Here is a 24,279-nt window from a genome sequence, read left to right as displayed (position 1 = left end):
TTTGTTCGACTGGGACAAAAAACCTATATTCCTTTTCTTAACTGAATTTTTTTAAATTAATTTGAATCTTGCAGTGCCGTAGTTTATTAATTATTTTTATGCTGCTCGTTAAATATATAGAAAATGTTATTCCTATGGAAAAAAGTTAAAAAAGAACCAAAACGATGCTTATTAAATGTTTCCCGCTATTTCATAGATACAAACAACATGGTTTTGGGGATTAACCTACCCATTAATAGAAGCGCAGTAAGAAACAAATGACAGGAAATGGTTGGATTTCTATCAAAGTATTTAATTATCATGACAGAAATAATCTTACAATATAAACAAAACGTAACTTTTATACATCCAAATCGCTTAATTTTCTAAAGTCCGTTTTTGTATCTCTCAGTGTTAGTTCTTGGCCAAGCCGAGTAATCGATTGCGACATCATATTCTGGCATCTAAAACAGAAAATAATTTATTTCGACCTAGACAAAGAGTTTTTTTTTTAAATAACGCAGACATACTCCTCCATGATTCCAATTTGCATAGCAGTAGTTCCGTTTAGATCAGAAATTACGCTTGCGGCTTTAATAAACTCATCAAACTTTTCCACCTGAATGTTATCGGATAGAGTTGTGCTGTTCTTAAAAACTTTGATCAATTCATCTGTTTCTTCTTTTTTAAATTCATTGATATCAATTAGACGAATCTGATGGCGATAGATGTCCAAACCATCTGCTAGCTCTTTAACTTTAGGGGTTACAGTACTTAGTGCATCTGAATACAAATGCAAACCAAGATTCAAGAATGTCTCTAGTATGTGAACATTTTGACAAACCTGTTGTTTGCTTCACAATTGGTTCCAATACTTCAATCTGAGAAGTGAGTTCCAACCGCATTTCTTCAAGTCTCTTCCTTTCCTTGATTTGGGAAATTTTGTTTTCCTTAATTTTGATCAAATTCCAGAGGTCTTCCATTTGTTCCTGAAACCATTTTCAATTAAAATGTTAGGAGTGTTGTTAAAAAATTAAATAAGAGTATACATTAATGTTATAATCGTATATTGTTTACCTTGCATTCTGCCAACACTCTGTCTTTAGATTCTTCAATTTGATTATTTAGGAAATGTTGCTGTTGATACATCATGTACATCAATGTAGCTTGCTCTTCAGTAGACAATTTTGTTCTTGATTGGGCTAATTTCTTTTCAGCTAATGTTTGTTGAGCAGGAAATGATGGGCCTACGAAAAAAGAAACCAGCATTATATATTTAAGTGATCATAACCAAGACAAATTTAATTATTTCACTGACCCAGAGGTTTGAGCAGCTTTGGTTCAAGTTTGTCGGTTGACCCGGCAGATGATTTAGAGAAATCCGGGTTTGTGATTGGGGAAAAATTGCAGCTCCTATTTTTGCTTGATGATCCTGTTGGGGTAGAAGTACCTCGTCGTGGTATAACACTACTTGGAGTAGAGCTTATTCACAGAAATAAGAATGTTAAACTTGTCCAAGATGAGCCATGGTAGACTGAAAAGATTGACAATTTGTTCTAAGAGTACCTGTTGGAAGGAATTCTGCTTCTTGGTATAGCAAGGCCGGCCCTTTTTGGTACGGGTTTATCCATGATGTTATTTTTTGGGGACTCAATTCATTTATAACAACGAACGTAAACTGAACATTACTATGACGTTTGAAGTTTAAGGAGACATTGGATAGTCGCAACGTTGCCTGATTTTCCATAAATCTAAATGTTTAATAGGTGGCGCTGCCGCTTAGGCGCGAAGTTCAGTTTTCAGTTTTCACCAATGATGACGCCCACGCACTTTTCTAATTTTTTCGTCGTCATATCTTATAGATAGCGTAACATTTAAAATAAGATAACAACCCTGATAAATTGTGGTTTCATTGGTTTCATTTAATCGAAATAGTGCACAGGCTACGTCCTACGTGTATTAACCTTTCTGTCGAAGGAAAAAGGTAAATAGAAAACTTTAAATAGCAAATTTTTTTAATGGTTTTACACATATTAAGATCACCCATATAGATTACGTGATTTCAGAAATGTGTGAGTAAAATATTTCTATTATTATAATCGTTTAGGTTTCAAAAAGGAATTTTTATAATATAAAACAGAAAATGATGAACTTGTGCCCGTCAAAATTATTGGCAATGCTTCTCCTGGCTGCAGCTGTTATTTGTACAAATCAACTGTCGGACAATTCAGACCCTTCCACTCCCGATACTTACCCTTGGAATAATTTGCAGATATCCCGAGAGAGGCTTGGCTATGTTGAGTATGGCAATTTTGGCGTCAACATTTACCAACACGTTGATAACTATAAGCCAAATACGACATCTAACCAACACAAGTATTATTACGCTCCTATCGCTCTATTGCATCACGAAAGTGCCGTCAGCAAACTCAACAGCGTCACAAATCAGCCAGAAATGCGATTCCATGTGGAGATGTGGAACAACGATGTTCGAAATAAAGTGGTCAACTGGTTGACCGATATGTTCGATCGACAAATTAAACCTAACCAGGTGGAAGTTTTTCCACTCGACAGTGTGATTCTGGCCACTTCCTCGCCTACGTCATCTTTTTATTTGCCCACTGATTGGAAACCAATGAACAACAATAAGGAGATTTGCTTGACTCTCAACTGTTTTGACCAAAGTGACTGCGACAAACTGGCCGAGGCAATGCGCTCCGATCCGCAACAGTTTCACCATTTCAAACTTCTTTTCAGTTTGTCGTTGAAAACGGCCAATACCAAAGAAAGGGTCATCCAAATTGAAAGTGTCACAACGGGTGACATGGCCAACAAGCTCTTGCAGAAATTTGGTTTTGAAAAAGAAATTTTTCTCACGGCCGGCGACGAAAAGAAAATGATAACTGAAATGGCCACCCACATCCGGATGGACACGTTCGTGGACTCGGATGTTGTATCCACTAGTTCAGGAAAGAAAATTTATACAATGTTGGAGAATTTGCTCATCTCTTCCAGGTCGACCATCAAAGGGCAAACCGACACGATGTGGGATTCGGTTTACTGGAACGATGATAATTATCGACCGGACAAAACGACACAAATCTTGAATGATGCTTACACAAAAATGGACATTGATGCCCAGAAGAAATTGGTGGAAATCTACACGAATACCAAGAAAGGGGGAGGCCGGTTGGAGTTAGATTATTTAGCTGGATTAAAAGGCTCCCTGGATATTGATTTGTCTGGCCACAGTTCCATTTCTAAAGAAGATTCAGATAAATTTTACCAGGAAACTAAAGATCACGTTGAGTGGAATGGAGAAAAATTCGTACCCAAACCCATGCACTTGAGCAAAATCAATCTAGCCAATTTCCGTGACACTCAGTTACTTCAAGACAAAGTAGTGCGCGTAAATTATACGACCGCCATTCTGTCAACGCCCATAAATTTTTTCCAACAAGAAAAATTGACCCCATCCCATGAATGGCAAAAACTGAAGAACACCGTCGAAGATTTGAAAAAAGAAATTTACGGTACTAAAATAGTAACCCTCACTCCTTTTTCTCCTGAAATTGGAATTAAATTTATTTTGATGTTTCAATTTAATTTTATTTAAACAGAAAGAAAAAACGAAATAATGGACATCGGTAAAATGCCAACCTCATGTGAAGATTTGCAGAGAATGGGGCATAAAATCAGCGGAATATTTCTTGTTAAGGGATCGACAAAGTTTGAAGCTGTTTATTGCGACTTTTCCCCAAGCGAAAATGGTAAGTAGCAAATTAGCCCCCAACTAAATTATTTCTGTAACGTGGAAACTTACGATAAATTATCTGACAGATTTACAAAACTGGATTGGATATGTCGACATAAAATCCTTACCCGTCCATTTCTACGTTACCAGATACGATTCGTTCAGCACAAAATCAGTTCCGATTCCGTTCCAGCGTGAAGTTATCAACTACGGAAATGCAATGGATTCCACATCGGGAGTATTCAAGTCCCGGCGATCGGGAACGTATTTTTTCTCCTTCACTGGACTGGCTAATTTTCCAGCTTCACCTTCCCCTGCTTATTTAGGCATTCAACTTTATTTGAATGGTGGTGAAATTGCAGAGGGTCGGACTGAAGAGGCTCACAACGTCGCTGATTTAAAGAGTCAACTGACCCTACAGTTGACGCTGAATTTGAAAAAAGGCGATAAAGTTTGGCTACAAATTTGCTGCATGTCACCAGGAGTGTCTCTGTATGACGATAGTGCTCACTTCACTCATTTCACTGGAATCTTATTGGAGGAAGAATTTGTTCAGAAAATTATTGTCTAATTCATAACAAATGGAAATTTTCCATCAAAATTTTAACTAAATTCTAACTTCAACCTGCTTGATAATCTTCAATCTTATTGTTCTTCTTAGAAAACCCCTGATTTTACTTAAAGAAATACAATTATAACCACAATTGATTATTATCTTAATTCTGCTATTTCTGCGCTAGGCAAATGATGGGGGAAATAACTGGTAAATGAAAGTGAAAAGAAAAAAAAAAAGATCAAAAAGGCAAAACGAAAAGCGTTTTCCCACCGAAAATTCACGATAAAATTGTGCGGCCATTCCATTCTCTTGTTTTCTGGTTTCAAGATTTTTATAGATGGCGTTGCTTGACTGTTTGTAGCATTTCTAAGCTAGGCCTTAATTTCTTACCGTTATACTTCAAAATAAAATTATTGTTGTTTACACACTCGTATGAAAATTTGTGTAAATCAATTTGAGTTCAAACAACAAGGAGGAATATAATTTGGTTCGAAATGGGTGATTCTAAAGGTGGGTCATCAATTCTCTAAGGAAACCTCAATTCAATCGGCCATTATGTAAAAACAACTTTTTTCCCTCCATGCATTCTAGATAACCTTTTGTGGATTTCTTGGCATGACTCTGCTTGGATACCCATTCTTAATCCTACCAATGTAATGGATTACTTTCAGTCAACTACAAACCCTTTCTATGATCGAACTTGCAACAATGAAATTGTCAAAATGCAGCGTCTCAATATGGAACACCTCAAGTATATTACAAACCACATTCAATTAAAACTTTACTATTAATCATTTATAAAATTCAACAGTAACTTGACAGGACTTGAGTATATGCTTCTTCATGTTCAAGAACCAATTTTGTATGTAATTCGAAAGCAGCATAGGCATTCTGCAGCTGTAGTTACTCCACTTGCAGATTTCTACATTATTGCTGGTGTAGTCTATCAAGCACCAGATCTTGGTTCTGTGATCAATTCTCGAATTGTAAGAAAATCGGAAAATGTTCTAGTATCAGTCTAAACTAATTAGAATTTTTTTTTCAATCAGTCTACAACAGTCAATCATCTCCAAGGGGCTTTTGATGAAGCTAGGACATACTCAAGATATCACCCAAGCAAAGGTATACAATTTCTTACATTTTTTAAGTAAATTTTATTATCATTTTGGTATTTTTAAGGTTATTGGTGGGAGTTTAAGGAGACAGAATCGAAAGATGAAGATGAGAAGAAAGCACAGAAAAAGAGTTCGAAGGAAAAAGCAAAGGAGGAGAGTGGTTCCATGTTCCAAAGGCATCGAGTTAACGTTTTGCTTGCTGACCTTGCCAAAAAGTTTCCTCTTAAAAATACTCCTTATCCAGCTACCAATCAACAACCCGAACAAAGAGCATTAACAGAAGAAAATACTAAAGTCGAAGTTAAGGTAGAAGTTAAAACAGAACCTCAAGCCAACAAACCTCCACCAGAGAAAAAGCCCAGACTTGTGTAACTAACTTGTAATTCTGTTGATACAATACTGCATACTATTTAAATAAGAGTTGGAAAATTTAATTCAGAATCGAAGATAGAAGTGTATTAAGAAACACGCTAACCACACAAAACCATGATTACTATAATTGCGCAATATTGCGGAGATGAAATGTAAAAAGATTTAGACGGCATCTTCAATCCCCAGACGAAAAAGCGCTGAAAATTTCATTTGTTTGCTGTGTGACGCGAATGAAAGTTGTCCGTTTAGGTAGTTCCTTAAGGCGAGCAGCTCCAGTGTATGTGCAAGCAGAACGCAAACCACCCAAAATGTCGCTGATGGTTGCATCCACATTTCCGCGATACGGAACCTCAACAGTCTTTCCTTCTGAAGCCCTGTAGAGAAGAAAACGAAGGTTTATTTTAAATATTCTTCATTAATTTTTTTAAAATTACTACTCGCCTGTATTCAGAGACTCCACCAACGTGTTTGTTCATAGCCGTTGCGGAAGACATGCCGTAAAAGAGTTTATACTTTTTCCCATCTCGCTCGATCACGTCTCCACCTGACTGATCATGGCCAGAGAGCATACCACCCAACATCACAAAATCTGCTCCGGCTCCGAAGGCCTTAGCAACATCACCTGGGCAAGTACACCCTCCATCCTACAACGTAAATTTTCAGTATAAATTTTACGTGTGTGATCAAACTGCTTCCTTACCGATATAATGTGGCCACCGAGTCCATGAGCTGCATCAGCGCATTCAATGACTGCACTGATCTGAGGATAGCCCACACCAGTCTTCTTACGAGTTGTGCAAACGGAGCCTGGTCCGATTCCGACCTTGATGATATCTGCTCCTGAAAGAATTAGTTCCTCCACCATTTCTCCAGTGACCACATTTCCTGCCTGTATGTGGGAAATTCCTTTAGCATTTTAACAAAGCATTACTGGGTAGTTTTAAGTTACCATAATAACGTGTTGAGGAAAGGCTTCCCGGACACTGCGAACGAATTCGACAAAATGTTCGGAATACCCATTGGCTACGTCTAGACAGACAAAGCGCACCTCGGGCACAGCATTCAGAATCTTGGACAGTTTCTCGAAATCCCCTTTACCCGAGCCAGAAGAAGCAGCAACGAATCCAGCAATATCTTTATTCTAAAAACGTGAATAAAACTGTTAGATACATTATCTTATGAAAACTAAGATTTATTTTTTACCTTTTGCATAAAATCGACCCACTCCTCAACTTGGTAGTGCTTGTGGATGGTTGTTAGCAGTCCATGCTGATTTTTTTAAAAATAAATAAATTTAGATAAGGGAAAAAATCAAGAGATGGCAGTCAAGCGCACACAGCGACTATAATCTAGTCGGTGAATACAATACGGAAATAGCACCATGAAAAGTAACAGGAAGTGCCATGGGATACACCGGTTTTACAACCGACATTTTCTTAATACCTTAGCTAGGGCAGAAGCCATTTCGAAAGTTCCGACTGTGTCCATGTTGGAAGCTATGATGGGGATCCCTCGAATAGTTTGCTTCGAGTTCCGAAATTTGATTTCGCGAAACAAATCAACCTATGCAACAAACAAATATTAATCGGGTATTGTAGTTCATCGACCACAGACAGCATTTTAAGAATTTCTACAATTTTTAGGTCACTGAACCCCAAGTAAATGAAACGCACGTGTTTTTCTCGGTGCAGACATGACCTCTAAAATGCGATAACAGCTCACTTCAAGCATATAGAATACGAAAAACAATAGCCCATGTCAACTTTGTAGTCTGTGCTTTAAAGATAGCCGAAGACATCAAAGTGATGCAGCTCCACATTGAAATATTATGGGGGGAAAATAATACTTACATCGGCACGACTCTTGAGTGTGCTGCGTTTTGGACGTAGGAGGACATCTTTGAAGTCGAGCTTGACGTCATTGTCGATTCGTGGCATTTCTCTCTCCCTTCCTCGTAAGACGGTAACAAATAAGTCAAACTCTTCCCTTCAAACCAAGATGTCTTTGATATCAAATAGTTTGAAGAAGAAAGAGTGGCTGTCTGACCGAACAACAAGAAAGCTGAGACCTGCTAAAGACCAACCGGCAACCGACCTCTACTGCATAAGAAGTTAAACTGAAATGGTAGACGACACACTCACACGACGAAAGCAAGTCTGTGACTAGAAATAAATTGGCTTGGGAACAGCAGGAAAACAGCCGAGAAACTCCCTTTGTTTTCACTTGAATTTTTCTTTGGATAATGTCAAGTGAAAAAAGAAAAAAAAAACTTGGCAGATCACAAATATTTAATTTTAAATTTTAAAAGGGAATTTTTATTGCATGATGCCGTTTCTTCGATTTTTTAAATGGCAACATGCATTTTTATTTAAGTAATTTATTGCGTAACCAAGGTTACAATTACTTTCTTATTTATAATCTTTTACATCATAAAAAACGGATGAACAAATTGCATTCAAATGTAATCGTTTCTATGGTTACCCTAATGTCGATCAGAATCGTCTGCTGCGACGTTTCGGCAAGATTGGTATACGTGAGTCCACATGCCATGAAATTACATTTTGTTGTTGCATTTGAAAAGTTTTGATACATTTAAACTAAATGTCTGCCTTAGTCACGCGATGTATCAGTTCAGTCTATTTACTTCGTTCACATCCGGTACTTGCGTCTGTAGTTGTCAAATTTCCGACTACTCAACGTCCGACATGTGATGTTTACCGGTTCGATTTATGTAACCGATACTACTCACGAAAGCCATGTAATTCATTTTCCAAATCTCTACACATCTCAACTATTTATAATGCTCAAGGTAACCAACAGTCAGAGCAAGAAAAGGCTAAGAGTGAAGTGCCGAGTAAAGCACAAGACCAATCAAATTCTGATAGCCCTCCAGCTAAGGTTTCACTCTTTCAAAGATTTAAACAAATGTACAAGGACTATTGGTATGTCCTGATTCCTGTACATGTTGCAACTTCTGCCGTTTGGACCTGTGGCTTCTACTTTGCAGTTAAAAAGTAATACCGTCTTTATGTGTTTTTTTAGGAATTTCCTAATCTGTTGTGTTACAGTGGCCTAGATGTTGTTGCACTACTAGAAAATATAGGAGTTGGTGAAAAAATCATAAATCCTCTTAGAAATTCAAGTGTGGGGTACTATGCCCTAACTTATGCGCTCTATAAAGTGGCCAGTCCTGCACGTTATGCTGTGACTGTTGGAGGTAACTTACAATTTTATTCATCATTACCATCACACTCTAGATAAGTTAATATACAATACATATTCCCATAGGCACCACTCTTTCCATAAATTATCTTACGCGCTGGGGCTACATCAAACCAGCATCCAAAGAGAAAATGCAGGTGTTCTACCAAAAACATAAGGATGAGTTCTCCAAGCGAGGTGACGTTTTCCGGGGAAAACTAAGACAACATAGAACTGATTTAAAGAAACGGATGACGTTCGGCAAGAAAAAACTTAAAAAGTGAGATAACCCTTATGTATACATTGTGAAAGTTATATGACAGTTTATTGTGTTACGACAAAATCAGACTACATAGTCAACAATTCTTTGAAAAAAAAAAATGTACGATGAGCTTGGCTCTTCCACAGGAAAATAATCTGCTTGTAGCTTGCGTTAATACCCCTTAAATAACTCCAGGGTGATACTACATGGTACCATGTAACAATTAAAGGCCGGTTATACGATATAATGACTTTCAGGCTTCTTAATGAACCTCCTTATTCTCTTAACGCGATCACATCGGCTGGAAAAAAATAATAAATCCGATTATGAACGAAAATGGCAAGTTTGAATTGGCAAAACAACATACTTTAAACGTGACTTTGGTGGCAGTGCGGCGGATCTTGACGTTCGGATTTTGCTTAGAAAAGTATTGTGTGATTGTACTGTTGGTCATTCGTGGGGAGTCGGATGTTTTCTTTTTGAATTGGGTCTTTTTCGGGTTGGACGGCTTGTTTTCTTGCTTTCTTGTGAAACTCTCAATAGGTGCCTGTGGAAAATACTTTGAAGTACCTTCGATCTGTTCTTCACATCCAATGAGAGCTTTCATTTTGACATCCTGTTTAAGGTCTTCGGCGCATTTTTCTTGTAGCGGGATTCTCACAAATGGATTAGTCAACCAAGGCTGCACCATCATTTGTCCGGGAAAACAAGCGAGAAGCGGTTCCAAAAAATTCCAAAATTGCCGAATGATGGAAAGTGATTTCTTATTGGATATCGGGACTGATAGTGGTGGCTCAAGAAAAACGCAGCAAGATGGATACGTGTAAATGATACGTGACGGTCCTACGTTTGTAAATGCCACGTTAAAGTATACCATTCCAGTCGACTCCTCTGGCAAGTTGTACCCGTACTAAAGGAAAAGTAAAACAGTAAATTACCAAGTTAACACTTGCTCACGATATTGATGATTTGTCACCTGTTGCTGCCAATAGTTGCACAGGTCAGCGTAATTACGAAACGGAGAAGATTCAGGCAGGTTTCGACTGACTGAAATTAAGGTGCCGACTCTAACCCTAATTAGGAAAAAAGCGAGTTATCCGACTTGTAAAAACAAACAATAATGTAGTTACTTTGGCAAGTAGAAGAAGCGGTGATCAGGGTTAGGTTCAAAGTTAACGATTGCATTTGAATCTTCTCTGAAACGGATGAGATCCTCCAAGTTCATAACTAAATTGTGGGGTGAAATCGGATACAGCTTCAGTTCTCCACCGCGGACCCACACTTCAATAAGGAATCCTTAAAAAAGGGAAAGAAAGATTGTATTTTCGATTAATTTACAATCGCATTTGAATTGTGGTCACCTGATAAGCGTATTTCAAATTGGACTGCCTGAAACGTCTCACTTGTGTCTTCCACATCCAAAAAATTTTGCTGCTCTCGATGAATAAACCATTTCCCGACAGGATTCCAAGCTACAGCGAGTCGAACAGAGAGTGTGTACGCAACTGAAAATCTAATGTCTTCGAGAGAAGCCACCCGAGTGAATATTTTGGACGCCGGGGATATCAGATCAAGTTGAATTAGTTCTTTGAAAAGTCCATTTTGTTGTTCAACATGGCAGAGAATGCCAATTTTCTGTTGGTGCTGATTTATGGGGTTGCAAAACAGTTGACTACGTTGAGAAATAAGGTAGTGACAAGCTTCTTTTCCTGTGATCGATCCATTCAAATGAAACTGCGAATATTTCCAGTCGACTAAATGTTGAGTATGAATCGTGCAAATGCACTTCATCATGTCGAATATTCTTTTTCTTGCGAGAGCTTATCAACAAAAGAAGAGCCTTCGTGTCCCGTAAAGTTTAGACTGGCCGACGTTCTAATCCGTTTGCAGCACATGGGCATGGCAAGAAAAGCTTTGACATGTTCTTTCGCCGTAGAACACTCTGAAAAAAGAAGGAAGGGATAGAAGCCTTCGAATCCCCACCTCCGTCGTTTCCTTGTCAAAATTCCCATAGTTATTACTTGCATGCACGTTATTATGTATTTGTATTTATTTTTATTTGGCGAACTGAATACTTTAAATAGTTTACGGTGTGTAAAAACCAAAAAAGATTGCTATTTGAATTCAACATGGTTGAAGTGTTTGCCGCTAGGCAAAATCTAATCTGGTATGCTATTGGATTGTTGGTATTGAGGCGACTAATGTTCTAAATATGCGATATCATCTGTTCGACAAAGATTCACTTTGCTATATGTCCCACGTTGCAAAAGGCCAAAAGAAGTTTCGTCGTGCTCTTCAAACAATATATATTAAGTAGAAGAAGGGCGCAAAGAAGGTATGCAAGAAAATGTTTCAGATGCATAATGAGATAAGGTTGCAGGAAACGGGTTGTTGCCCATCATCAACCCAAAGGGCGGACGTCAGGGCTGAGAGATAAATAATAAATTGAGGAGATAGCTATTCGGCGATCGGTTGACCGGCCATTTTTTTCTGTCGTCACGCGTTTCCTCGATTGAGTGTAACGCCGTAAGATGGCACTTAAAACCTCGGAATTCGAGTAAAATTTCCAAAACGTTTATCGAAAGCTGCTGTTCAATTCTGATGTAATTCATTAAAATACTCTCGCCATTAAATCAAAAGCATTAAATGGCAATTGCAGATAGAATCATTAGCTAACAAGCCTTTTTCAACGATACTTTTTCAACTGATTTGGTATTACGTGGGCATCTGGCGGCTTTAAACGATACTACTTCTTATTGAGCCACCATGCTCTTCATCAGAGAGAACTAGTCGCTGGCTTTTTTAGCTGGCTGGGAGTGGGAGCGTCGCAAGGCTGGGTAACTTTCTTCGACAAATGAACGTGAAAAGTTTCATACGTTGTGGCTGCTGACATTGTAATCTACGCAAAGATTTTTCGATATTCGTTTTCAAATTTTCTTCTTGCCGGCCGAGCTATTAGATTCTGTCCAACGCCAAACAACAACCGATTTATTTCAAACACCTTCCATCTTGCAGGTAAGAAAATGCCAAAGTACTATGTGGACTAGCCGCGAGGCTTCAACTTTTTCGTCCACCTAAACCGGTCATATCCTTTGTTGATGACCCAACATATTGTACATTCAGTTAAAATATGGTAACACCTGAGTGCAGTAAGAAAGTAAAAAAGTTAACTGCCCTAAAATGAAGTTGTTTGTTCTAAAGCCAGTGATAAAATTGAGCACTTCAGGGCATTGAAGTGCGAGCTATCAGTTTATCCAGTTTGGTGTGGTGTTGTTCCCATGTGTTACAAAATTAATTTTACATTTAGGTGCCTTTAAGCAGGGAAGGTGTGAACCAAGCAGATCTACATTTTCCACCATGCCTTTAGCCAGTCAAGCTAGGGTTTATGCAGATGTGAATTTGCATAGAGCAAGAGAATACTGGGACTATGAATCGCATGTCATTGAATGGGGGTAAGTTCAGTCTCCAGCCATATATCCTTGCATATACCATGCAATGCAATCATTATAATTAAAATTGACATCTTTAGGGAGCAAGATGACTACCAACTTGTTAGGAAATTAGGCAGAGGCAAATACAGTGAAGTCTTTGAAGCCATCAATGTAGTTACCAACGAAAAGTGTGTTGTAAAAATCCTCAAGGTAAAAACATTGTTATAAGATCAAACTTAGTTCTAGTGATCATAACCAAGTGATTGTGTTTAAAAATTATGTTATAGCCCGTCAAAAAGAAGAAGATTAAACGCGAAATAAAAATCTTGGAAAATTTGCGTGGCGGAACCAACATTATTACTCTACAAGCGGTGGTTAAAGATCCTGTGTCAAGAACTCCGGCATTGATTTTCGAACATGTCAACAACACGGATTTCAAGTTACTTTACCAGACATTGACGGACTACGATATTCGGTTCTATTTGTACGAGTTGTTAAAAGCCCTGGATTACTGCCACAGTATGGGCATTATGCATCGGGACGTTAAACCTCACAACGTTATGATCGACCATGAAAATCGTAAGCTTCGATTGATCGATTGGGGTTTAGCGGAATTTTATCATCCTGGCCAAGAGTACAACGTTAGAGTTGCTTCAAGATATTTCAAAGGTTCCTTTTAGATTTTTAAAAGCAACAACACAAAATTGTGCGTTTACTTATATTTTATCTTTTAAACACAGGACCAGAGTTATTGGTGGACTATCAAATGTACGATTATTCCCTTGATATGTGGTCACTCGGTTGCATGTTAGCTTCAATGATATTTCGCAAAGAGCCCTTCTTCCATGGTCATGATAACTACGACCAGCTGGTCCGCATCGCCAAAGTTCTGGGTACAGAAGAACTTTTTGAGTATCTTGACAAGTATCAAATTGAACTTGATCCAAGGTTCAATGATATCCTCGGCAGGTATAAATGATTTCGGGAAGCTTGTTCATTTATTCCGTGTTCCTAACCTTCATTCCATTTCCAGACATTCACGCAAGAGGTGGGAACGCTTCGTGCACAGTGAAAACCAGCATTTGATTTCACCTGAAGCCTTGGACTTTTTGGACAAACTTTTACGGTATGATCACCAGGAGAGGCTCACGGCTCGTGAAGCCATGGATCATCCTTACTTTTGTAAGTATTTAACACATTTTAATATTCAATAGTTGATTAAGTGGATAGGTCATTGGGATACGTATCAAAGAAGCATTAGTCATAGCGAATATTTATTTGGTGGTGTTATCAGTAAACTTTGAGCTAGTTGACATTTTCTTGTAATATTTACTTTTTGAATCGTACGTAGACCCCATTGTGAAAGAACAGAATCGACTGGCAAGTTTGTCAACCTCTCCGACACTCTTACCACCTGGAACGTCGGTAGGAGGCGGTGAGTAAACCATTGTAATCCACCGGTTAGGGAGGGAGACTGCGAAGGGAATAATGACAACAAATGTTCAGTCCGAAACCAGCTACGAAAACCCTTCCACTATTATCCTCTTTCGCTACGTTCATAGTCCCTGTCCACACCTGTTTATGTTGACACCTCTACTTACAAGTTCAACACGGCAACATGTGGGGCAGCCACATCTCCCATCCCATCCCTCCTTTTTTGTCCAATACAAATCATCAACCCATTTGCCCTTTATCTAATCTAACGAGAGTGGAAATGACAAATATCTTGCAAGGGAACGCCATTTCTCTGGAAGTGTATCTTTGATTTTGTCCCTTCTTCATCCTCTCCTTCTCCCCGCCTCTATACACACAGTTCTTAGGTCATGCTCCTTAATTTTTTTTTTTTTCACTTTCAATACATTGTCATTTCATTCACTTTCACGTTCAAGTGTATCAGTGGCCGTCAATACACATGTTCCTTGCAACGTATAAACTAATGTCATTTTCATTCTCGTAAAGAATTCGATGAAGCGTAATTTGGAAGAAGTCTGTTATAACCCATGATGAAAGGCAAATTATAACAGTTGGTAATATGTTTGAATTTTTCTATGAGCAGGTACAAGTGGCGGAGCAGGACCAAGCGGAGGTGGACCTTCACAGTAGAATTCACCGAGAGACAATTGCCGTGTAGTTGGCTGGGGAAAAAAACGATTGTACCTGTCAACTAATAGTGACGTGGAATTGGGAGTGGAAGAGGTGTTAGTGAAGAGACGATTTTGTTTCCCTTAACACCATGAAAAGAAGTGAATGGAGCTAAAAAAATAATAATAAATTTAAGTACCATCTTATTACATTACTGTACGTAAAGACGGTTTTCACATGAACTGCATCCTGGCCGGTTGATAAGAAACGCCAAAAGCAACTGCTGTTTAAACACGTGTACAGTCTCTATACTTTTTTGTGGTGTTCTTTTCCCTATGTTTAAAGATTCTGTCTTCTCCTGTTCATCCTTTTACTTCCCACCACCACCACCATACCATGTCATGTGTACTGCATGAAACCTAATATTTGAACATTTTTTGTCTGGGTAACGATGAGTGCCACAAAAGTTCGTCCTCCCGTAATCCGCTCCTTAATATTAAGCGTTCCCCCTTTTATCATCACCGGAACTGAACGAGATCCGCATCTCTCTCTTGCTTGTATTCAAATATTTGGCATTTTTGTCGTATTCTGATGAAATTCGTCTCATTTCCATAATTCCTCAAGTCCATGAACATTGTAAGTTAGCGAGAGGGATGCTTAAAATTACGTTTTCTACTACTAAACAGCTTTGGCTTGGAAGTCCTTGCCAATTATAGATAATTTTGGGTTCGAGTTTTAAAAGGGATGTAGTGTCTAATCGTATATTGTGTAATAAGTAATCGTCAATACAATCTTCAGTTTCGCAAATCAGTGATTCTATTTTCTATTAAATTTTTAATGAACGCCATCTATTGGTCGTGTAAAATGAAATTAGATATTCCCTTCCCTACCGGTAAAACCTGTCTCGTCTTGACAGAAGACCAGAGCAGACTAGTAATCAGTCCCAGTTATCGGCAGTGGAGCTTTAATTTGCAAGTTTAGAGGTTCGCTCAAAAGTGGTGACTGCCAATTTCAAAGAAACTTCAAAGTCTTCAATATGGATGTATATGATAGCTTAATACTGTAAGTGGTTAATTATTTTATGTATCAAGTGTTTCAAATTTTCAATGGGGTTTTATTTAATTGATAATTCATCACGATTATTTGTTATCAGGCACGAAACTTCCGATCAGTTTTTTATTGAACCCAGTCAAAATCCAACAAACATTCTGGTCATTGATAGACTCAACCATGAATTTAGTTTAGTTGATGGTAGAAAACATGTCCCTAGTACTGCAAAGAGCAGATCAATTTTTGGAATTGTTGGAACCATTCGTCTTCTCGCTGGCCCCTATCTGGTTGTCATCACAAAATGTTCAAAGGCTGGAATGGTTAATGGTCAAGACATCTGGAAAGTTGATGAAACTGAAATCATACCGTTTGCCAGAACTATTTTACATCTCAATGAAGAACAAGTAAAATTTTGTCACCTTTAGATTAACATTCATTCAATTTGAAATAATCATATTCAACTTTTGATCTTAGCTTGCAGATAATAAAGTGTACACAGCAATGATTGAGCATGTCCTCAATATTCCACACTTGTACTTCTCATATACATATGATTTAACACATTCCCTGCAAAGGCTGCACAACACTATGCCAGAATTTTTACAGGTTAGTCAAATTCAGCATGAACAGCTGAAAAAAGTTCTCTATTAATTTATGTGTTGTGTTTAATTTTCAGATACCATTACATGAAAGAGCTGATGAAAGATTTGTTTGGAATCGTCATCTTATTCGTGATCTGGTCAGTCAGCCGGAGATGGCAAAGTTTGTTTTACCTGTAATGCTAGGATGTGAGTTGACTTTCTATTCCCGCTAAAAAAACTGTGTTAATTTTTCCCAGCTAGTTTCTAACATTACCGTTTTAAAACAGTTGTTCAGACCCATCACGTTACAGTTAACCGGAAGAAATTACTCTACACGCTTATTTCACGGCGATGCTGTTACAGAGCTGGTACTCGATTTTTCATGAGGGGCGTAGATCAGGAGGGTCAAGTGGCCAACTACGTTGAAACCGAACAAATTATCGAATATCAAGGCGACAAATGCTCTTTTATTCAGGTAACAAGTTTTGTTATTGTGTTCTTGTGCGTTACTAAAACTTTATCCACTTTAGACTAGGGGATCTATTCCAATCTTTTGGTCTCAATTGCCCACCCTGAAATACAAACCGAAACCCGAAGCGGTACAAGGCGCTAATCATCTGGAGGGACTTTCCAGACATTTCGATTTCCAAGTTTTGAATTATGGGAAACAAGTTATCCTAAACTTGGTAAGTAATTATAGTAAATTTCATTGCATCACTATTTTTTAACATTTCTTCACATTAAGATTGATCAAAAAGGAGCAGAAGGGAAACTAGAAAAAGCCTTTTCAGATGTAATCAACAGCTTTCGAAGCCCATTTGTAAAGTAAGCCAATCTTATCACAGCACTACTAGTTAAATTTGCATTCAACGTCGACATTTTATTGCTTATTAGATATGAAGCTTTTGATTTTCATCACGAGTGTAGAAAAATGCGCTACGATCGATTGAGTATTCTTCTCGACCGCGTCAGCGCTGAACAAGAGGAATATGTATATTTCATGCTGCTTAAAGATGGAACAGTAGTTCGCCAGCAAGACGGTGTTTTCCGAACGAATTGCATTGATTGCTTGGACAGAACCAACGTCTTACAGAGTCTCTTAGCCCGACGAAACCTTCAACAAGTGTTCATGGTATTTCTATCTTAAATAATTAGAGACTCCAGACTATAAAAAAAAAATGTCTTGTGCAATCTTGAATTAATTTCAGAAATTCGGCATTTTAAGTGAAGGCCAGCGCGTTGAAGATCAGCAAGATTTTGAAAGTCTATTCAAGAATATTTGGGCCGATCACGCTGACGTCATTTCGACTCAGTATTCGGGTACAGGAGCCTTAAAAACTGATTTTACTCGCCTTGGAAAAAGGACCAAAGCTGGCTTGCTTCGTGATGGAGTCAATTCGCTCGTCCGCTACTACAAGAATAATTTCGCTGATGGTTTTCGACAAGTACATTTCTTTTTCTTCGAATTTATCTCATTTGGTTGACCTTTCTGTGTCTTTTGACAATCTTTTATTACCTCTGCAGGATGCCATCGACCTCTTTCTTGGTAATTATGTAGTTGAAGAGGGCAGACTTGCACCCCGTATCGATCGTGGTTGGAAATATTTACTGGTTCGTATTACTATGTTTTCCTTTCACTTCTTTTTTTTTTTACTATGTGGAATGTTGTTATTTTTCGTCTAGCTTCCCGGAATCTGGTGTATCGCGGCCACTATGGTATTTGTAACCGTCTTGCTCCCGAGTGGTAAATAATTTATTAAAAGATTTCATTAATAGAAACATATTAAATTTTTTTTTTCTTCTTAGAACTGAGCACCGAAAGCCTTTTGTATCTTCTTTTTTGGTCGGGCATGGCAGTAGCATCTTCTTATTTTATCGTGGTCAATGGCCCCGAATTTGTTGACTGGCCAAAGCTAGTTCGCAGAAATCAAATACCCAAACAGCTGGAATTGTAGAGTTTAATCATTTACAAGTTGGCGATATTTCACTAAAAATTTTCTCTTCCTATCACTTGTTTTAAGCCCTTACCCTTTTTTCCTGCAATTGGCTACTAAGTGTCCCCACACATCTCTTGGTTGGATAGTTCTTTAAAGATATATTGTAGAACTTCAATAAAAAATTCTACAAAAGATTCGTTTTCTCATTTGCAGTTATAATGTATCACAAATGGAATGAATATTAACACAACCATAACAGATAAATCTGGAAGTCTAAATATATCATGATGCATGAAAAACGAAGGTGAATGTAAAGGAAGGCTGCATTCGGTACTTTACCAACTTCCTGAAGTAGTGATGAAGTGGATTTCTTCTTCACGCTTACTCCACTAAAGGGGAACATAATAACAATCAACCTATAAATGTGGATTCAGTACATCGGAGCCATTCAATTACCTTAAGTATAGCATTGGCCGCGTTCATTATTGCCGCTTTTGTCGTCATCGGCTCTACGACCATATATAGTTCATAAGTAGGAGTAACCTGATAAGATATTGAAGATAAATCATATTATTAGTAAGTAAATCTAAAAAAGGTGAGCCATTTTATTTTGAAACAACTTACCAAGCCAAAAAGTATCTCTTTTTCAGCAGTGTGACACATCATTTTCAATGGGCGTGATGGAGAATGCATGCGACCGTGAACATGTCGGTAGAGATCCATTAAATAGAGCTGCCCTTGTTCATGTTGATAAGGCGGACCATTATTAGAATAAGTGTACTGAGCAGACAATCTTGACTTGTACACAAAATGTCGGATATCCGAACAGCCCACTTGACTAAGGATAGGGCAGATCGAATGTAAAGCCAGAGTGATCGATTCGAGAATGTTATTGTGGCGTCGTAGTCTCTGGACAAAGGAACCAAAATATCGATTAGATTAAGCAGCCAAGAAACTGAAAAAAAAAAAAAAAAAAAAAAAAAAAAATTTACATCGACGATATTCTTTTTGGCATCGGAAAGACTGAAAAAAGAATCACGATCGGTAGTAAAAAAGAGCAGGCACGCTTGACAATCTTCACTCAGGTATGACGCATGAACGTACAAAAACGCTCTAATTCGAGAAAATAAAAAATTAACAAATAAAAATGTCTGATTTTGCAGTTTTGTAATGGATAAGGGCCAGACCTCGGATCGTAATGTGGAAGGCATATGGGGGTCCAACCTTCAGCCGTTTTAAATGTTTCGGATGAGTTTACTAGATTGATGATTAGATGTACATCAGAGGGATGAAGCAGGTGCTTTTTGTTAACACGCACCAAACTGATCAACTGATTGTTACCAATCAACACAGTGAAGACTAAGCCCTGTAAAAACGGAAAGAAAATGTTTAGTCACCCGAGACGTGAGCATTTGAATTCTAACTGTAAAGACACCTTAATTTTGCTACATTGTTGATGGATAGTTTGCGTGACCGCATCTCGGTCACAAGAAGGCATCGGTAGGCATTTGACTGCACCAAGTAGAACGGAAAAATCGGTGTCCATGTAGTTGACCAAATTATCCATGAGTCGTTCGGAACCAGCTAAAAAAACAAATAATTATATAAAGGAAAGATTTTAACTCGATTACTAAGAAGTCAAGGCATACCTAAAAGCCTCCGAAGATCGTAATTTCGCCTCTGCTCAAAGATTTTTTCAAGGTGTGCTCGAGTAATAACGCTAGAGATTTGATTGAAGATATACCTAAAAAGGCAGCAATTTAGATTTGAAACTAACTAAAAAATTTATAATTGCATTACTCTAATTGCAGCTGTAACTGAAGTACACTATCTCGTAATTTCGAAACAGCTACCAAAATAAGAGGTGTTTTGTGTAGAAAAACAAATTTGGTATCACCAGCCAAAATCATATCCATGGAGTCTTCCCCATCTTCCACAAATGAAACAAGTGCCTGCATCACTCCAAATAAGGTAACAAGCTGCTCCTCATTTCCATGTCTGTAATTTAAAAAGGAAAACAATTAATTATAAAAAATGACAAATAGCTAATTCAAACCCAACCTTGTGTAGATGGGTTTTCCTGCTTCACTCAAGACAAAGAAATGTTTCTTTTGATTTTTCCACAGCAAGGAGTCTGATCCACTCTCTTCATCACCAGCAGCAGCTGGCAGGGAATTTTCTTCCAAGATTGATGAAGCCTGATTCATTAATGCTTTTTAACAAATCTTGAGGGGAGATTATTACTCAGTAAATCTCACATTGGTTGTACGTGATATGGAATCCTCATTTTGATTGCTGAAAGACTCTCGTTCTAAGTAGACCCTGGGCCGTACAAATTGTTGGTCTTGGTTATTGGAGACAAGATCTGATTCAAAAATCAAATCAGGTTGAGCTTCAACGGCAATTTCTAATAATCCGACATCACCGTTCTGAAAACCATCAGTACAACCGGGGTCTGCAGGAGGTTGTATGTTTAAGCTCACATCATTGGAATCACTATTTGTTCTGGTACCGCTTAAATTATTTAGACTTTCATATGGATCACTGCTGTCAAGAATTCCATGACTGGAGCTAGTAGCTGCATCAAAATTGTTAACCGAATTCGAAACAATAATTTCGCAATCTACTACTTCTGAAGCCATGTTTACTATCAAAATTATGCTTCTTACATCACCTGGCGGCGTGTTTTGAAGGGGCGTGTACAGAGGGCGGCGTTTAATGTCAGATGTCACAATAAAATGGGTTGAAGTTCCGATAATTGAAAAACGTCACAAATGCAGAGAAAATTAATTTTACAAAGGTAATGGTGTGCTTTTTATATACTGATATCGAAAAGACAACAATTAATTAATCGAGTTCGTTGAATGACCACCAGATGGCTCTACAAGTCAATCAAAACATTATAATACGGACCGGATGCAGTAAATCGTGGATTTAGAAGATGCGGTAAAATGATAAAGAAAAAGAAGGGAAATGTCTAAAACAACGATTTCGAAATTCGTCGGGGCTCAATCCGAATTAAGGTAAATTTTAAAAAATGCGAGAACCAAATGTTAATTTTTTTACAAGGAATTTTATCAATTTTAGCACATAGTATTTTTGCGTTTCTCTTAGCTTTTTTCCCGCATTTTAGTCCCTTTCACTTTTTTCACAAAATTATCTCCTTATTTGGGCTGATCTCTGAACGGGCGCGGTTTGTGTTGGTGTTAGCACCCGATTTCGTCCACAGGTCTCTACAATCTGTTGAAGTTCTTATAGTTATTGAGTTTATTTTATCGTTGTGTTCATTTCAAATGCCGCCTGGGTAAGCTATTGATAAGATAAATACTATTACTGATATTAATAAGCTCTTGAAGTGGCCACACATGAGATAACACATTTAGTTATCAATTGCCGTTCTTCACCCCATAAATTGCTGGACATTTCGGTTGTGTTCACTGAAGAAACTCCATTTTTCACCATGGCAAAAAGACCTAACATTCTTGTTCTTAAACCCTTTGAAAATAGTAACCTTTACCTTAGAAGAATGGAGGATAAGATGAAACCAAGTGCAAGTGCAAGTGAAGTAAATGAACTTGAGGGTTTGCTTGAAGACCTTACATCTAATGATGTTCCGAAGGGAATTCAAAATCAACCACTTCCTCAGATACCTAGCTTGAATTCAGTTCAAACTTACATTTTAAAAAATACTTATGCTAACAGCCCTCCTAAACTTCCTTCTAGAAACCTTAAACCTAGTAATATTGATAGGTATTGTGGTTTAACAGTTAGTATAGTAGATTTCACACATTCTGAATTTCAAGAAACTAATAATGGTTTGAACTTTAAAGCGATATGTACAAGAACACCCAATGTGTGAGGTGTGATTATGGTTTTGAGCCTCATGAAAAGATTGTCAATACAAATGGAGAGCTGTGGCATCCCCAGTGCTTTGTGTAAGTACTCACACCAACATTTTTACTTGAAATTGAATTCTAATTTCTTAATCTTTCACAGGTGCGCTCAATGCTTTCGCTCCTTTCCAGAAGGAATTTTTTACGAGTTTGAGGGTCGCAAGTATTGTGAGCATGATTTTCAGATGCTCTTTGCTCCTTGTTGCGGTCGCTGTGGTAAGCGTTAAATCGATTGACTAATTCATAGATTTTTAAATAATAACGCATTTTTTGTATTCTTAGGTGAATTTATCATCGGTCGTGTTATTAAAGCAATGAATGCCAATTGGCATCCCAAGTGCTTCCTCTGCGAGATGTGTGACAAAGAACTAGCCGACCAGGGGTTCATTCGTCACCAGAATAAGGCACTCTGCCACGATTGTAACGCTCGAGCAAAAGCCGCCAGCTTGGGAAAACATGTCTGCCATAAGTGCCAGTAAGTGCTGTGTATAGTTGAAAATTTCATCGGAATCTAAGGATCATTATTTTTATTTAGCTCTATGATTGATGATCGTCCGCTACGTTTCCGTGGCGAAGTCTATCATCCTTATCATTTCAACTGTTCGTCTTGCGGAATCGAACTCAACGCGGACGCACGTGAAGTTAAAAGCAGACCAGGTTTCACCGCTAATGAGATGGTATTTCACATTATTTTTTAACATTTAATATCTTTGTGACAATTGTTTAAAATTTACACAGAACGAGTTGTATTGCTTGAGATGCCACGACAAAATGGGTATTCCAATTTGTGGTGCTTGCCGTCGTCCAATTGAAGAGCGTGTCGTTACGGCGTTAGGAAAGCATTTTCATGTTGAGGTATAAAACTTAATGAAATCATCACAGGGATTAAATTTACCTATTACAATGGATTGATTTGTAGCATTTCGTATGCGCCAAATGCGAGAAACCGTTCTTGGGTAATCGCCATTATGAGAAGAAGGGTCTTGCCTATTGCGAAACCCATTATCATCAGCTTTTCGGCAATCTTTGCTTCGTTTGCAATCAAGTTATTGGAGGAGATGGTAAAGCATTTTATACATGTTCTTCTTTTAAGACATTAACACCTTGATTGGCTTTTCTTTTCAGTGTTTACCGCATTGAACAAAGCCTGGTGTGTTCACCATTTCGCTTGTTCGGTTTGTGACACAAAAATGTCGCAGAAAACCAAGTTCTACGAATTCGACTTGAAACCGACTTGTAAAAAATGTTTCGATAAATTTCCGGCTGAACTTCGGAAGCGTTTGAAGAAAGCTTACGAGACTAGCCCGAGGAAAAGCTCTGCAGCGAATTAGTATGGGAAAAATAAGTAACGAATCAACATAATTGGATTCGTTTTTTTTTCCGGCTCTTGTTTACCTTTTAATATTCTTACTCCTAGTAAATTACTAAATTGATAAATATGCTGAATTTTAAAATTCTTTTTCCTTCACAAGGTGCCTTGCTTTTACTGTATCAAAGATAAGACCACAAACTTTTTAATTACAAGTTAAGCGATTAATGACTTTACGTCTGCCGATTAGAGTAAGTACAAGAATTATTCATATTTAAATTCTACAGGATTTTCGTGTTTTTTTACTTCACTTCTCGCTTATTTCTGTAAGCTACAGTCACACTTTTAAAATGTTTCCCTCATTGAAATCACTTTCAAGTTCACAAAAAACAACAAAATATCTTAACAACTGCTGACGTGTCTTCCGAATAATGATTTTTAAACATGTAATAAACTAATAATCTCACAGTAGCGTTTACAATTTTATCAATGCGTTCACAGGTCATGAATGGGAAAAATCTGTTGTTCAAGATGCTAAGACAGACATTTACCTAAATGATAAGATCCACAATCATGATAGGTCACAAAAGAGAAGGCGCTCAAAATAGTCATGTAATAACTAAATTTCGATATTGATTAAATTTTAAGTTAATGCCGCTGCCGACGCAACGGAGATAAAGTTAAATTGAAAATGACATGAAAACTCATAAGAAGATATTACTTTTGAAATATGCACTGATGATATGAGATCAGTTAA

General features: G+C 37.8%; 10 protein-coding genes across 18 annotated transcripts; 6 read left to right on the top strand and 4 right to left on the bottom strand.

Annotated features, from left to right (window-relative positions):
- Positions 1-271: 271 nt before the first annotated feature.
- LOC124203995 lies at positions 272-1,710 on the bottom strand. Its single transcript, XM_046600971.1, has 6 exons — positions 1,546-1,710; positions 1,298-1,461; positions 1,057-1,226; positions 824-968; positions 510-762; positions 272-443 (listed from the first exon to the last, which is right to left on the bottom strand). The coding sequence occupies exons 1-6, from the start codon at positions 1,608-1,610 to the stop codon at positions 341-343; spliced, it is 900 nt and encodes a 299-aa protein (XP_046456927.1). The 5' UTR covers positions 1,611-1,710; the 3' UTR covers positions 272-340.
- A 64-nt stretch (positions 1,711-1,774) lies between these two features.
- Positions 1,775-4,439, top strand: LOC124203978. The gene is made up of 4 exons (XM_046600934.1): positions 1,775-1,963; positions 2,087-3,512; positions 3,600-3,749; positions 3,820-4,439. Exons 2-4 carry the CDS (start codon positions 2,123-2,125, stop codon positions 4,302-4,304), a joined length of 2,025 nt encoding a protein of 674 aa, XP_046456890.1. The 5' UTR covers positions 1,775-1,963; positions 2,087-2,122; the 3' UTR covers positions 4,305-4,439.
- Positions 4,440-4,651: 212 nt separating this feature from the next.
- On the top strand, positions 4,652-5,819 carry LOC124204000 (mediator of RNA polymerase II transcription subunit 6-like). The gene is made up of 5 exons (XM_046600976.1): positions 4,652-4,799; positions 4,881-5,040; positions 5,101-5,275; positions 5,339-5,411; positions 5,469-5,819. The coding sequence occupies exons 1-5, from the start codon at positions 4,784-4,786 to the stop codon at positions 5,774-5,776; spliced, it is 732 nt and encodes a 243-aa protein (XP_046456932.1). The 5' UTR covers positions 4,652-4,783; the 3' UTR covers positions 5,777-5,819.
- A 19-nt stretch (positions 5,820-5,838) lies between these two features.
- On the bottom strand, positions 5,839-7,996 carry LOC124203992 (GMP reductase 2-like). Its single transcript, XM_046600967.1, has 7 exons — positions 7,627-7,996; positions 7,220-7,339; positions 6,980-7,045; positions 6,726-6,917; positions 6,477-6,665; positions 6,218-6,420; positions 5,839-6,150 (listed from the first exon to the last, which is right to left on the bottom strand). Exons 1-7 carry the CDS (start codon positions 7,711-7,713, stop codon positions 5,952-5,954), a joined length of 1,056 nt encoding a protein of 351 aa, XP_046456923.1. The 5' UTR covers positions 7,714-7,996; the 3' UTR covers positions 5,839-5,951.
- Positions 7,997-8,239: 243 nt separating this feature from the next.
- On the top strand, positions 8,240-9,390 carry LOC124203997 (uncharacterized protein C18orf19 homolog A-like). The gene is made up of 3 exons (XM_046600973.1): positions 8,240-8,790; positions 8,845-8,993; positions 9,065-9,390. Exons 1-3 carry the CDS (start codon positions 8,378-8,380, stop codon positions 9,259-9,261), a joined length of 759 nt encoding a protein of 252 aa, XP_046456929.1. The 5' UTR covers positions 8,240-8,377; the 3' UTR covers positions 9,262-9,390.
- A 17-nt stretch (positions 9,391-9,407) lies between these two features.
- LOC124203988 (uncharacterized protein C18orf63-like) lies at positions 9,408-11,851 on the bottom strand. The gene is made up of 5 exons (XM_046600960.1): positions 10,601-11,851; positions 10,370-10,535; positions 10,216-10,312; positions 9,607-10,149; positions 9,408-9,540 (listed from the first exon to the last, which is right to left on the bottom strand). The coding sequence occupies exons 1-5, from the start codon at positions 11,031-11,033 to the stop codon at positions 9,532-9,534; spliced, it is 1,248 nt and encodes a 415-aa protein (XP_046456916.1). The 5' UTR covers positions 11,034-11,851; the 3' UTR covers positions 9,408-9,531.
- Positions 11,852-11,992: 141 nt separating this feature from the next.
- LOC124203990 (casein kinase II subunit alpha) lies at positions 11,993-15,559 on the top strand. 4 transcript variants are annotated; one of them, XM_046600963.1, is made up of 8 exons: positions 11,993-12,254; positions 12,547-12,691; positions 12,769-12,880; positions 12,958-13,339; positions 13,411-13,639; positions 13,704-13,852; positions 14,022-14,105; positions 14,727-15,559. In XM_046600963.1, the coding sequence occupies exons 2-8, from the start codon at positions 12,597-12,599 to the stop codon at positions 14,771-14,773; spliced, it is 1,098 nt and encodes a 365-aa protein (XP_046456919.1). In that variant the 5' UTR covers positions 11,993-12,254; positions 12,547-12,596; the 3' UTR covers positions 14,774-15,559. The 4 variants fall into 4 exon arrangements, with proteins under 4 accessions (XP_046456919.1, XP_046456920.1, XP_046456921.1 ...); XM_046600964.1 differs by having other exon boundaries at positions 12,028-12,254; positions 12,561-12,691; XM_046600965.1 differs by lacking the exon at positions 14,022-14,105 and having other exon boundaries at positions 12,028-12,254.
- Positions 15,560-15,653: 94 nt separating this feature from the next.
- On the top strand, positions 15,654-18,514 carry LOC124203979 (phosphatidylinositol-3-phosphatase SAC1-like). Its single transcript, XM_046600935.1, has 12 exons — positions 15,654-15,814; positions 15,906-16,206; positions 16,277-16,408; positions 16,479-16,590; positions 16,671-16,858; positions 16,914-17,069; positions 17,129-17,208; positions 17,278-17,515; positions 17,592-17,828; positions 17,908-17,994; positions 18,067-18,127; positions 18,190-18,514. The coding sequence occupies exons 1-12, from the start codon at positions 15,789-15,791 to the stop codon at positions 18,336-18,338; spliced, it is 1,767 nt and encodes a 588-aa protein (XP_046456891.1). The 5' UTR covers positions 15,654-15,788; the 3' UTR covers positions 18,339-18,514.
- On the bottom strand, positions 18,515-21,369 carry LOC124203980 (protein SAND-like). Of its 3 annotated transcripts, none has more exons than XM_046600938.1 (11): positions 21,234-21,369; positions 20,579-21,142; positions 20,382-20,518; positions 20,121-20,318; positions 19,970-20,064; positions 19,756-19,904; positions 19,508-19,686; positions 19,313-19,433; positions 18,945-19,229; positions 18,777-18,863; positions 18,515-18,709 (listed from the first exon to the last, which is right to left on the bottom strand). In XM_046600938.1, the coding sequence occupies exons 2-11, from the start codon at positions 20,960-20,962 to the stop codon at positions 18,656-18,658; spliced, it is 1,689 nt and encodes a 562-aa protein (XP_046456894.1). In that variant the 5' UTR covers positions 20,963-21,142; positions 21,234-21,369; the 3' UTR covers positions 18,515-18,655. The 3 variants fall into 3 exon arrangements, with proteins under 3 accessions (XP_046456894.1, XP_046456895.1, XP_046456892.1); XM_046600939.1 differs by lacking the exon at positions 21,234-21,369 and having other exon boundaries at positions 20,579-20,685; positions 20,746-21,156; XM_046600936.1 differs by lacking the exon at positions 21,234-21,369 and having other exon boundaries at positions 20,579-21,156.
- Positions 21,212-23,990, top strand: LOC124203984 (LIM and senescent cell antigen-like-containing domain protein 1). Of its 4 annotated transcripts, none has more exons than XM_046600953.1 (8): positions 21,212-21,343; positions 22,151-22,255; positions 22,317-22,429; positions 22,496-22,688; positions 22,749-22,890; positions 22,952-23,068; positions 23,133-23,274; positions 23,339-23,990. In XM_046600953.1, exons 1-8 carry the CDS (start codon positions 21,294-21,296, stop codon positions 23,542-23,544), a joined length of 1,068 nt encoding a protein of 355 aa, XP_046456909.1. In that variant the 5' UTR covers positions 21,212-21,293; the 3' UTR covers positions 23,545-23,990. The 4 variants fall into 4 exon arrangements, with proteins under 4 accessions (XP_046456909.1, XP_046456908.1, XP_046456907.1 ...); XM_046600952.1 differs by lacking the exon at positions 21,212-21,343 and adding an exon at positions 21,425-21,549; XM_046600951.1 differs by lacking the exon at positions 21,212-21,343 and adding an exon at positions 21,452-21,624.
- Positions 23,991-24,279: the final 289 nt, after the last annotated feature.

This window comes from Daphnia pulex, chromosome 10 (assembly GCF_021134715.1).
Source record: "Daphnia pulex isolate KAP4 chromosome 10, ASM2113471v1".
Classification (NCBI taxonomy): domain Eukaryota; kingdom Metazoa; phylum Arthropoda; class Branchiopoda; order Diplostraca; family Daphniidae; genus Daphnia; species Daphnia pulex.
Note: the sequence above shows the minus strand (reverse complement) of the source record. Positions and strands in the feature narration are given on the sequence as shown.

Bases quoted from the DNA above. Each gene is read 5' to 3' on its own strand.
- LOC124203988 (XM_046600960.1), bottom strand. From the start codon at position 11,033: ATGATGAAGTGCATTTGCACGATTCATACTCAACATTTAGTCGACTGG. The intron at 10,536-10,600 runs GTGACCACAATT...CCCTTTTTTAAG, and splicing joins ATTTGAAATACGCTTATCAG to GATTCCTTATTGAAGTGTGG. The intron at 10,150-10,215 runs GTGACAAATCAT...CTTTTCCTTTAG, and splicing joins GCAACTATTGGCAGCAACAG to TACGGGTACAACTTGCCAGA.
- LOC124203992 (XM_046600967.1), bottom strand. From the start codon at position 7,713: ATGCCACGAATCGACAATGACGTCAAGCTCGACTTCAAAGATGTCCTC. The intron at 6,918-6,979 runs GTAAAAAATAAA...TCACGTTTTTAG, and splicing joins GGGTCGATTTTATGCAAAAG to AATAAAGATATTGCTGGATT. The intron at 6,151-6,217 runs GCGAGTAGTAAT...TCTTCTCTACAG, and splicing joins GGTGGAGTCTCTGAATACAG to GGCTTCAGAAGGAAAGACTG.
- LOC124203979 (XM_046600935.1), top strand. From the start codon at position 15,789: ATGGATGTATATGATAGCTTAATACT. The intron at 17,516-17,591 runs GTATTTCTATCT...AATTAATTTCAG, and splicing joins ACCTTCAACAAGTGTTCATG to AAATTCGGCATTTTAAGTGA. The intron at 18,128-18,189 runs GTAAATAATTTA...TTTTCTTCTTAG, and splicing joins AACCGTCTTGCTCCCGAGTG to AACTGAGCACCGAAAGCCTT.
- LOC124203995 (XM_046600971.1), bottom strand. From the start codon at position 1,610: ATGGATAAACCCGTACCAAAAAGGGCCGGCCTTGCTATACCAAGAAGC. The intron at 1,227-1,297 runs GTCAGTGAAATA...CTTTTTTCGTAG, and splicing joins AAAGCTGCTCAAACCTCTGG to GCCCATCATTTCCTGCTCAA. The intron at 444-509 runs GTATGTCTGCGT...TTTCTGTTTTAG, and splicing joins CAAATTGGAATCATGGAGGA to ATGCCAGAATATGATGTCGC.
- LOC124203978 (XM_046600934.1), top strand. From the start codon at position 2,123: ATGATGAACTTGTGCCCGTCAAAATTATTGGCAATGCTTCTCCTGGCT. The intron at 3,513-3,599 runs GTACTAAAATAG...TTATTTAAACAG, and splicing joins TTTGAAAAAAGAAATTTACG to AAAGAAAAAACGAAATAATG. The intron at 3,750-3,819 runs GTAAGTAGCAAA...ATTATCTGACAG, and splicing joins CTTTTCCCCAAGCGAAAATG to ATTTACAAAACTGGATTGGA.
- LOC124203980 (XM_046600938.1), bottom strand. From the start codon at position 20,962: ATGGCTTCAGAAGTAGTAGATTGCGAAATTATTGTTTCGAATTCGGTT. The intron at 20,519-20,578 runs GTGAGATTTACT...TTAATGAATCAG, and splicing joins CCATATCACGTACAACCAAT to GCTTCATCAATCTTGGAAGA. The intron at 20,319-20,381 runs GTTGGGTTTGAA...TTTAAATTACAG, and splicing joins GGAAAACCCATCTACACAAG to ACATGGAAATGAGGAGCAGC.
- LOC124203997 (XM_046600973.1), top strand. From the start codon at position 8,378: ATGTCTGCCTTAGTCACGCGATGTATCAGTTCAGTCTATTTACTTCGT. The intron at 8,791-8,844 runs GTAATACCGTCT...GTTGTGTTACAG, and splicing joins TTCTACTTTGCAGTTAAAAA to TGGCCTAGATGTTGTTGCAC. The intron at 8,994-9,064 runs GTAACTTACAAT...ATATTCCCATAG, and splicing joins TTATGCTGTGACTGTTGGAG to GCACCACTCTTTCCATAAAT.
- LOC124203990 (XM_046600963.1), top strand. From the start codon at position 12,597: ATGCCTTTAGCCAGTCAAGCTAGGGTTTATGCAGATGTGAATTTGCAT. The intron at 13,640-13,703 runs GTATAAATGATT...TTCCATTTCCAG, and splicing joins TTCAATGATATCCTCGGCAG to ACATTCACGCAAGAGGTGGG. The intron at 14,106-14,726 runs GTGAGTAAACCA...TTCTATGAGCAG, and splicing joins TGGAACGTCGGTAGGAGGCG to GTACAAGTGGCGGAGCAGGA.
- LOC124203984 (XM_046600950.1), top strand. From the start codon at position 21,781: ATGGCAAAAAGACCTAACATTCTTGTTCTTAAACCCTTTGAAAATAGT. The intron at 22,071-22,150 runs GTATTGTGGTTT...TGAACTTTAAAG, and splicing joins AAACCTAGTAATATTGATAG to CGATATGTACAAGAACACCC. The intron at 23,069-23,132 runs GTATAAAACTTA...ATTGATTTGTAG, and splicing joins GAAAGCATTTTCATGTTGAG to CATTTCGTATGCGCCAAATG.
- LOC124204000 (XM_046600976.1), top strand. The intron at 5,276-5,338 runs GTAAGAAAATCG...TTTTTCAATCAG, and splicing joins CTGTGATCAATTCTCGAATT to TCTACAACAGTCAATCATCT. The intron at 5,412-5,468 runs GTATACAATTTC...GGTATTTTTAAG, and splicing joins AAGATATCACCCAAGCAAAG to GTTATTGGTGGGAGTTTAAG.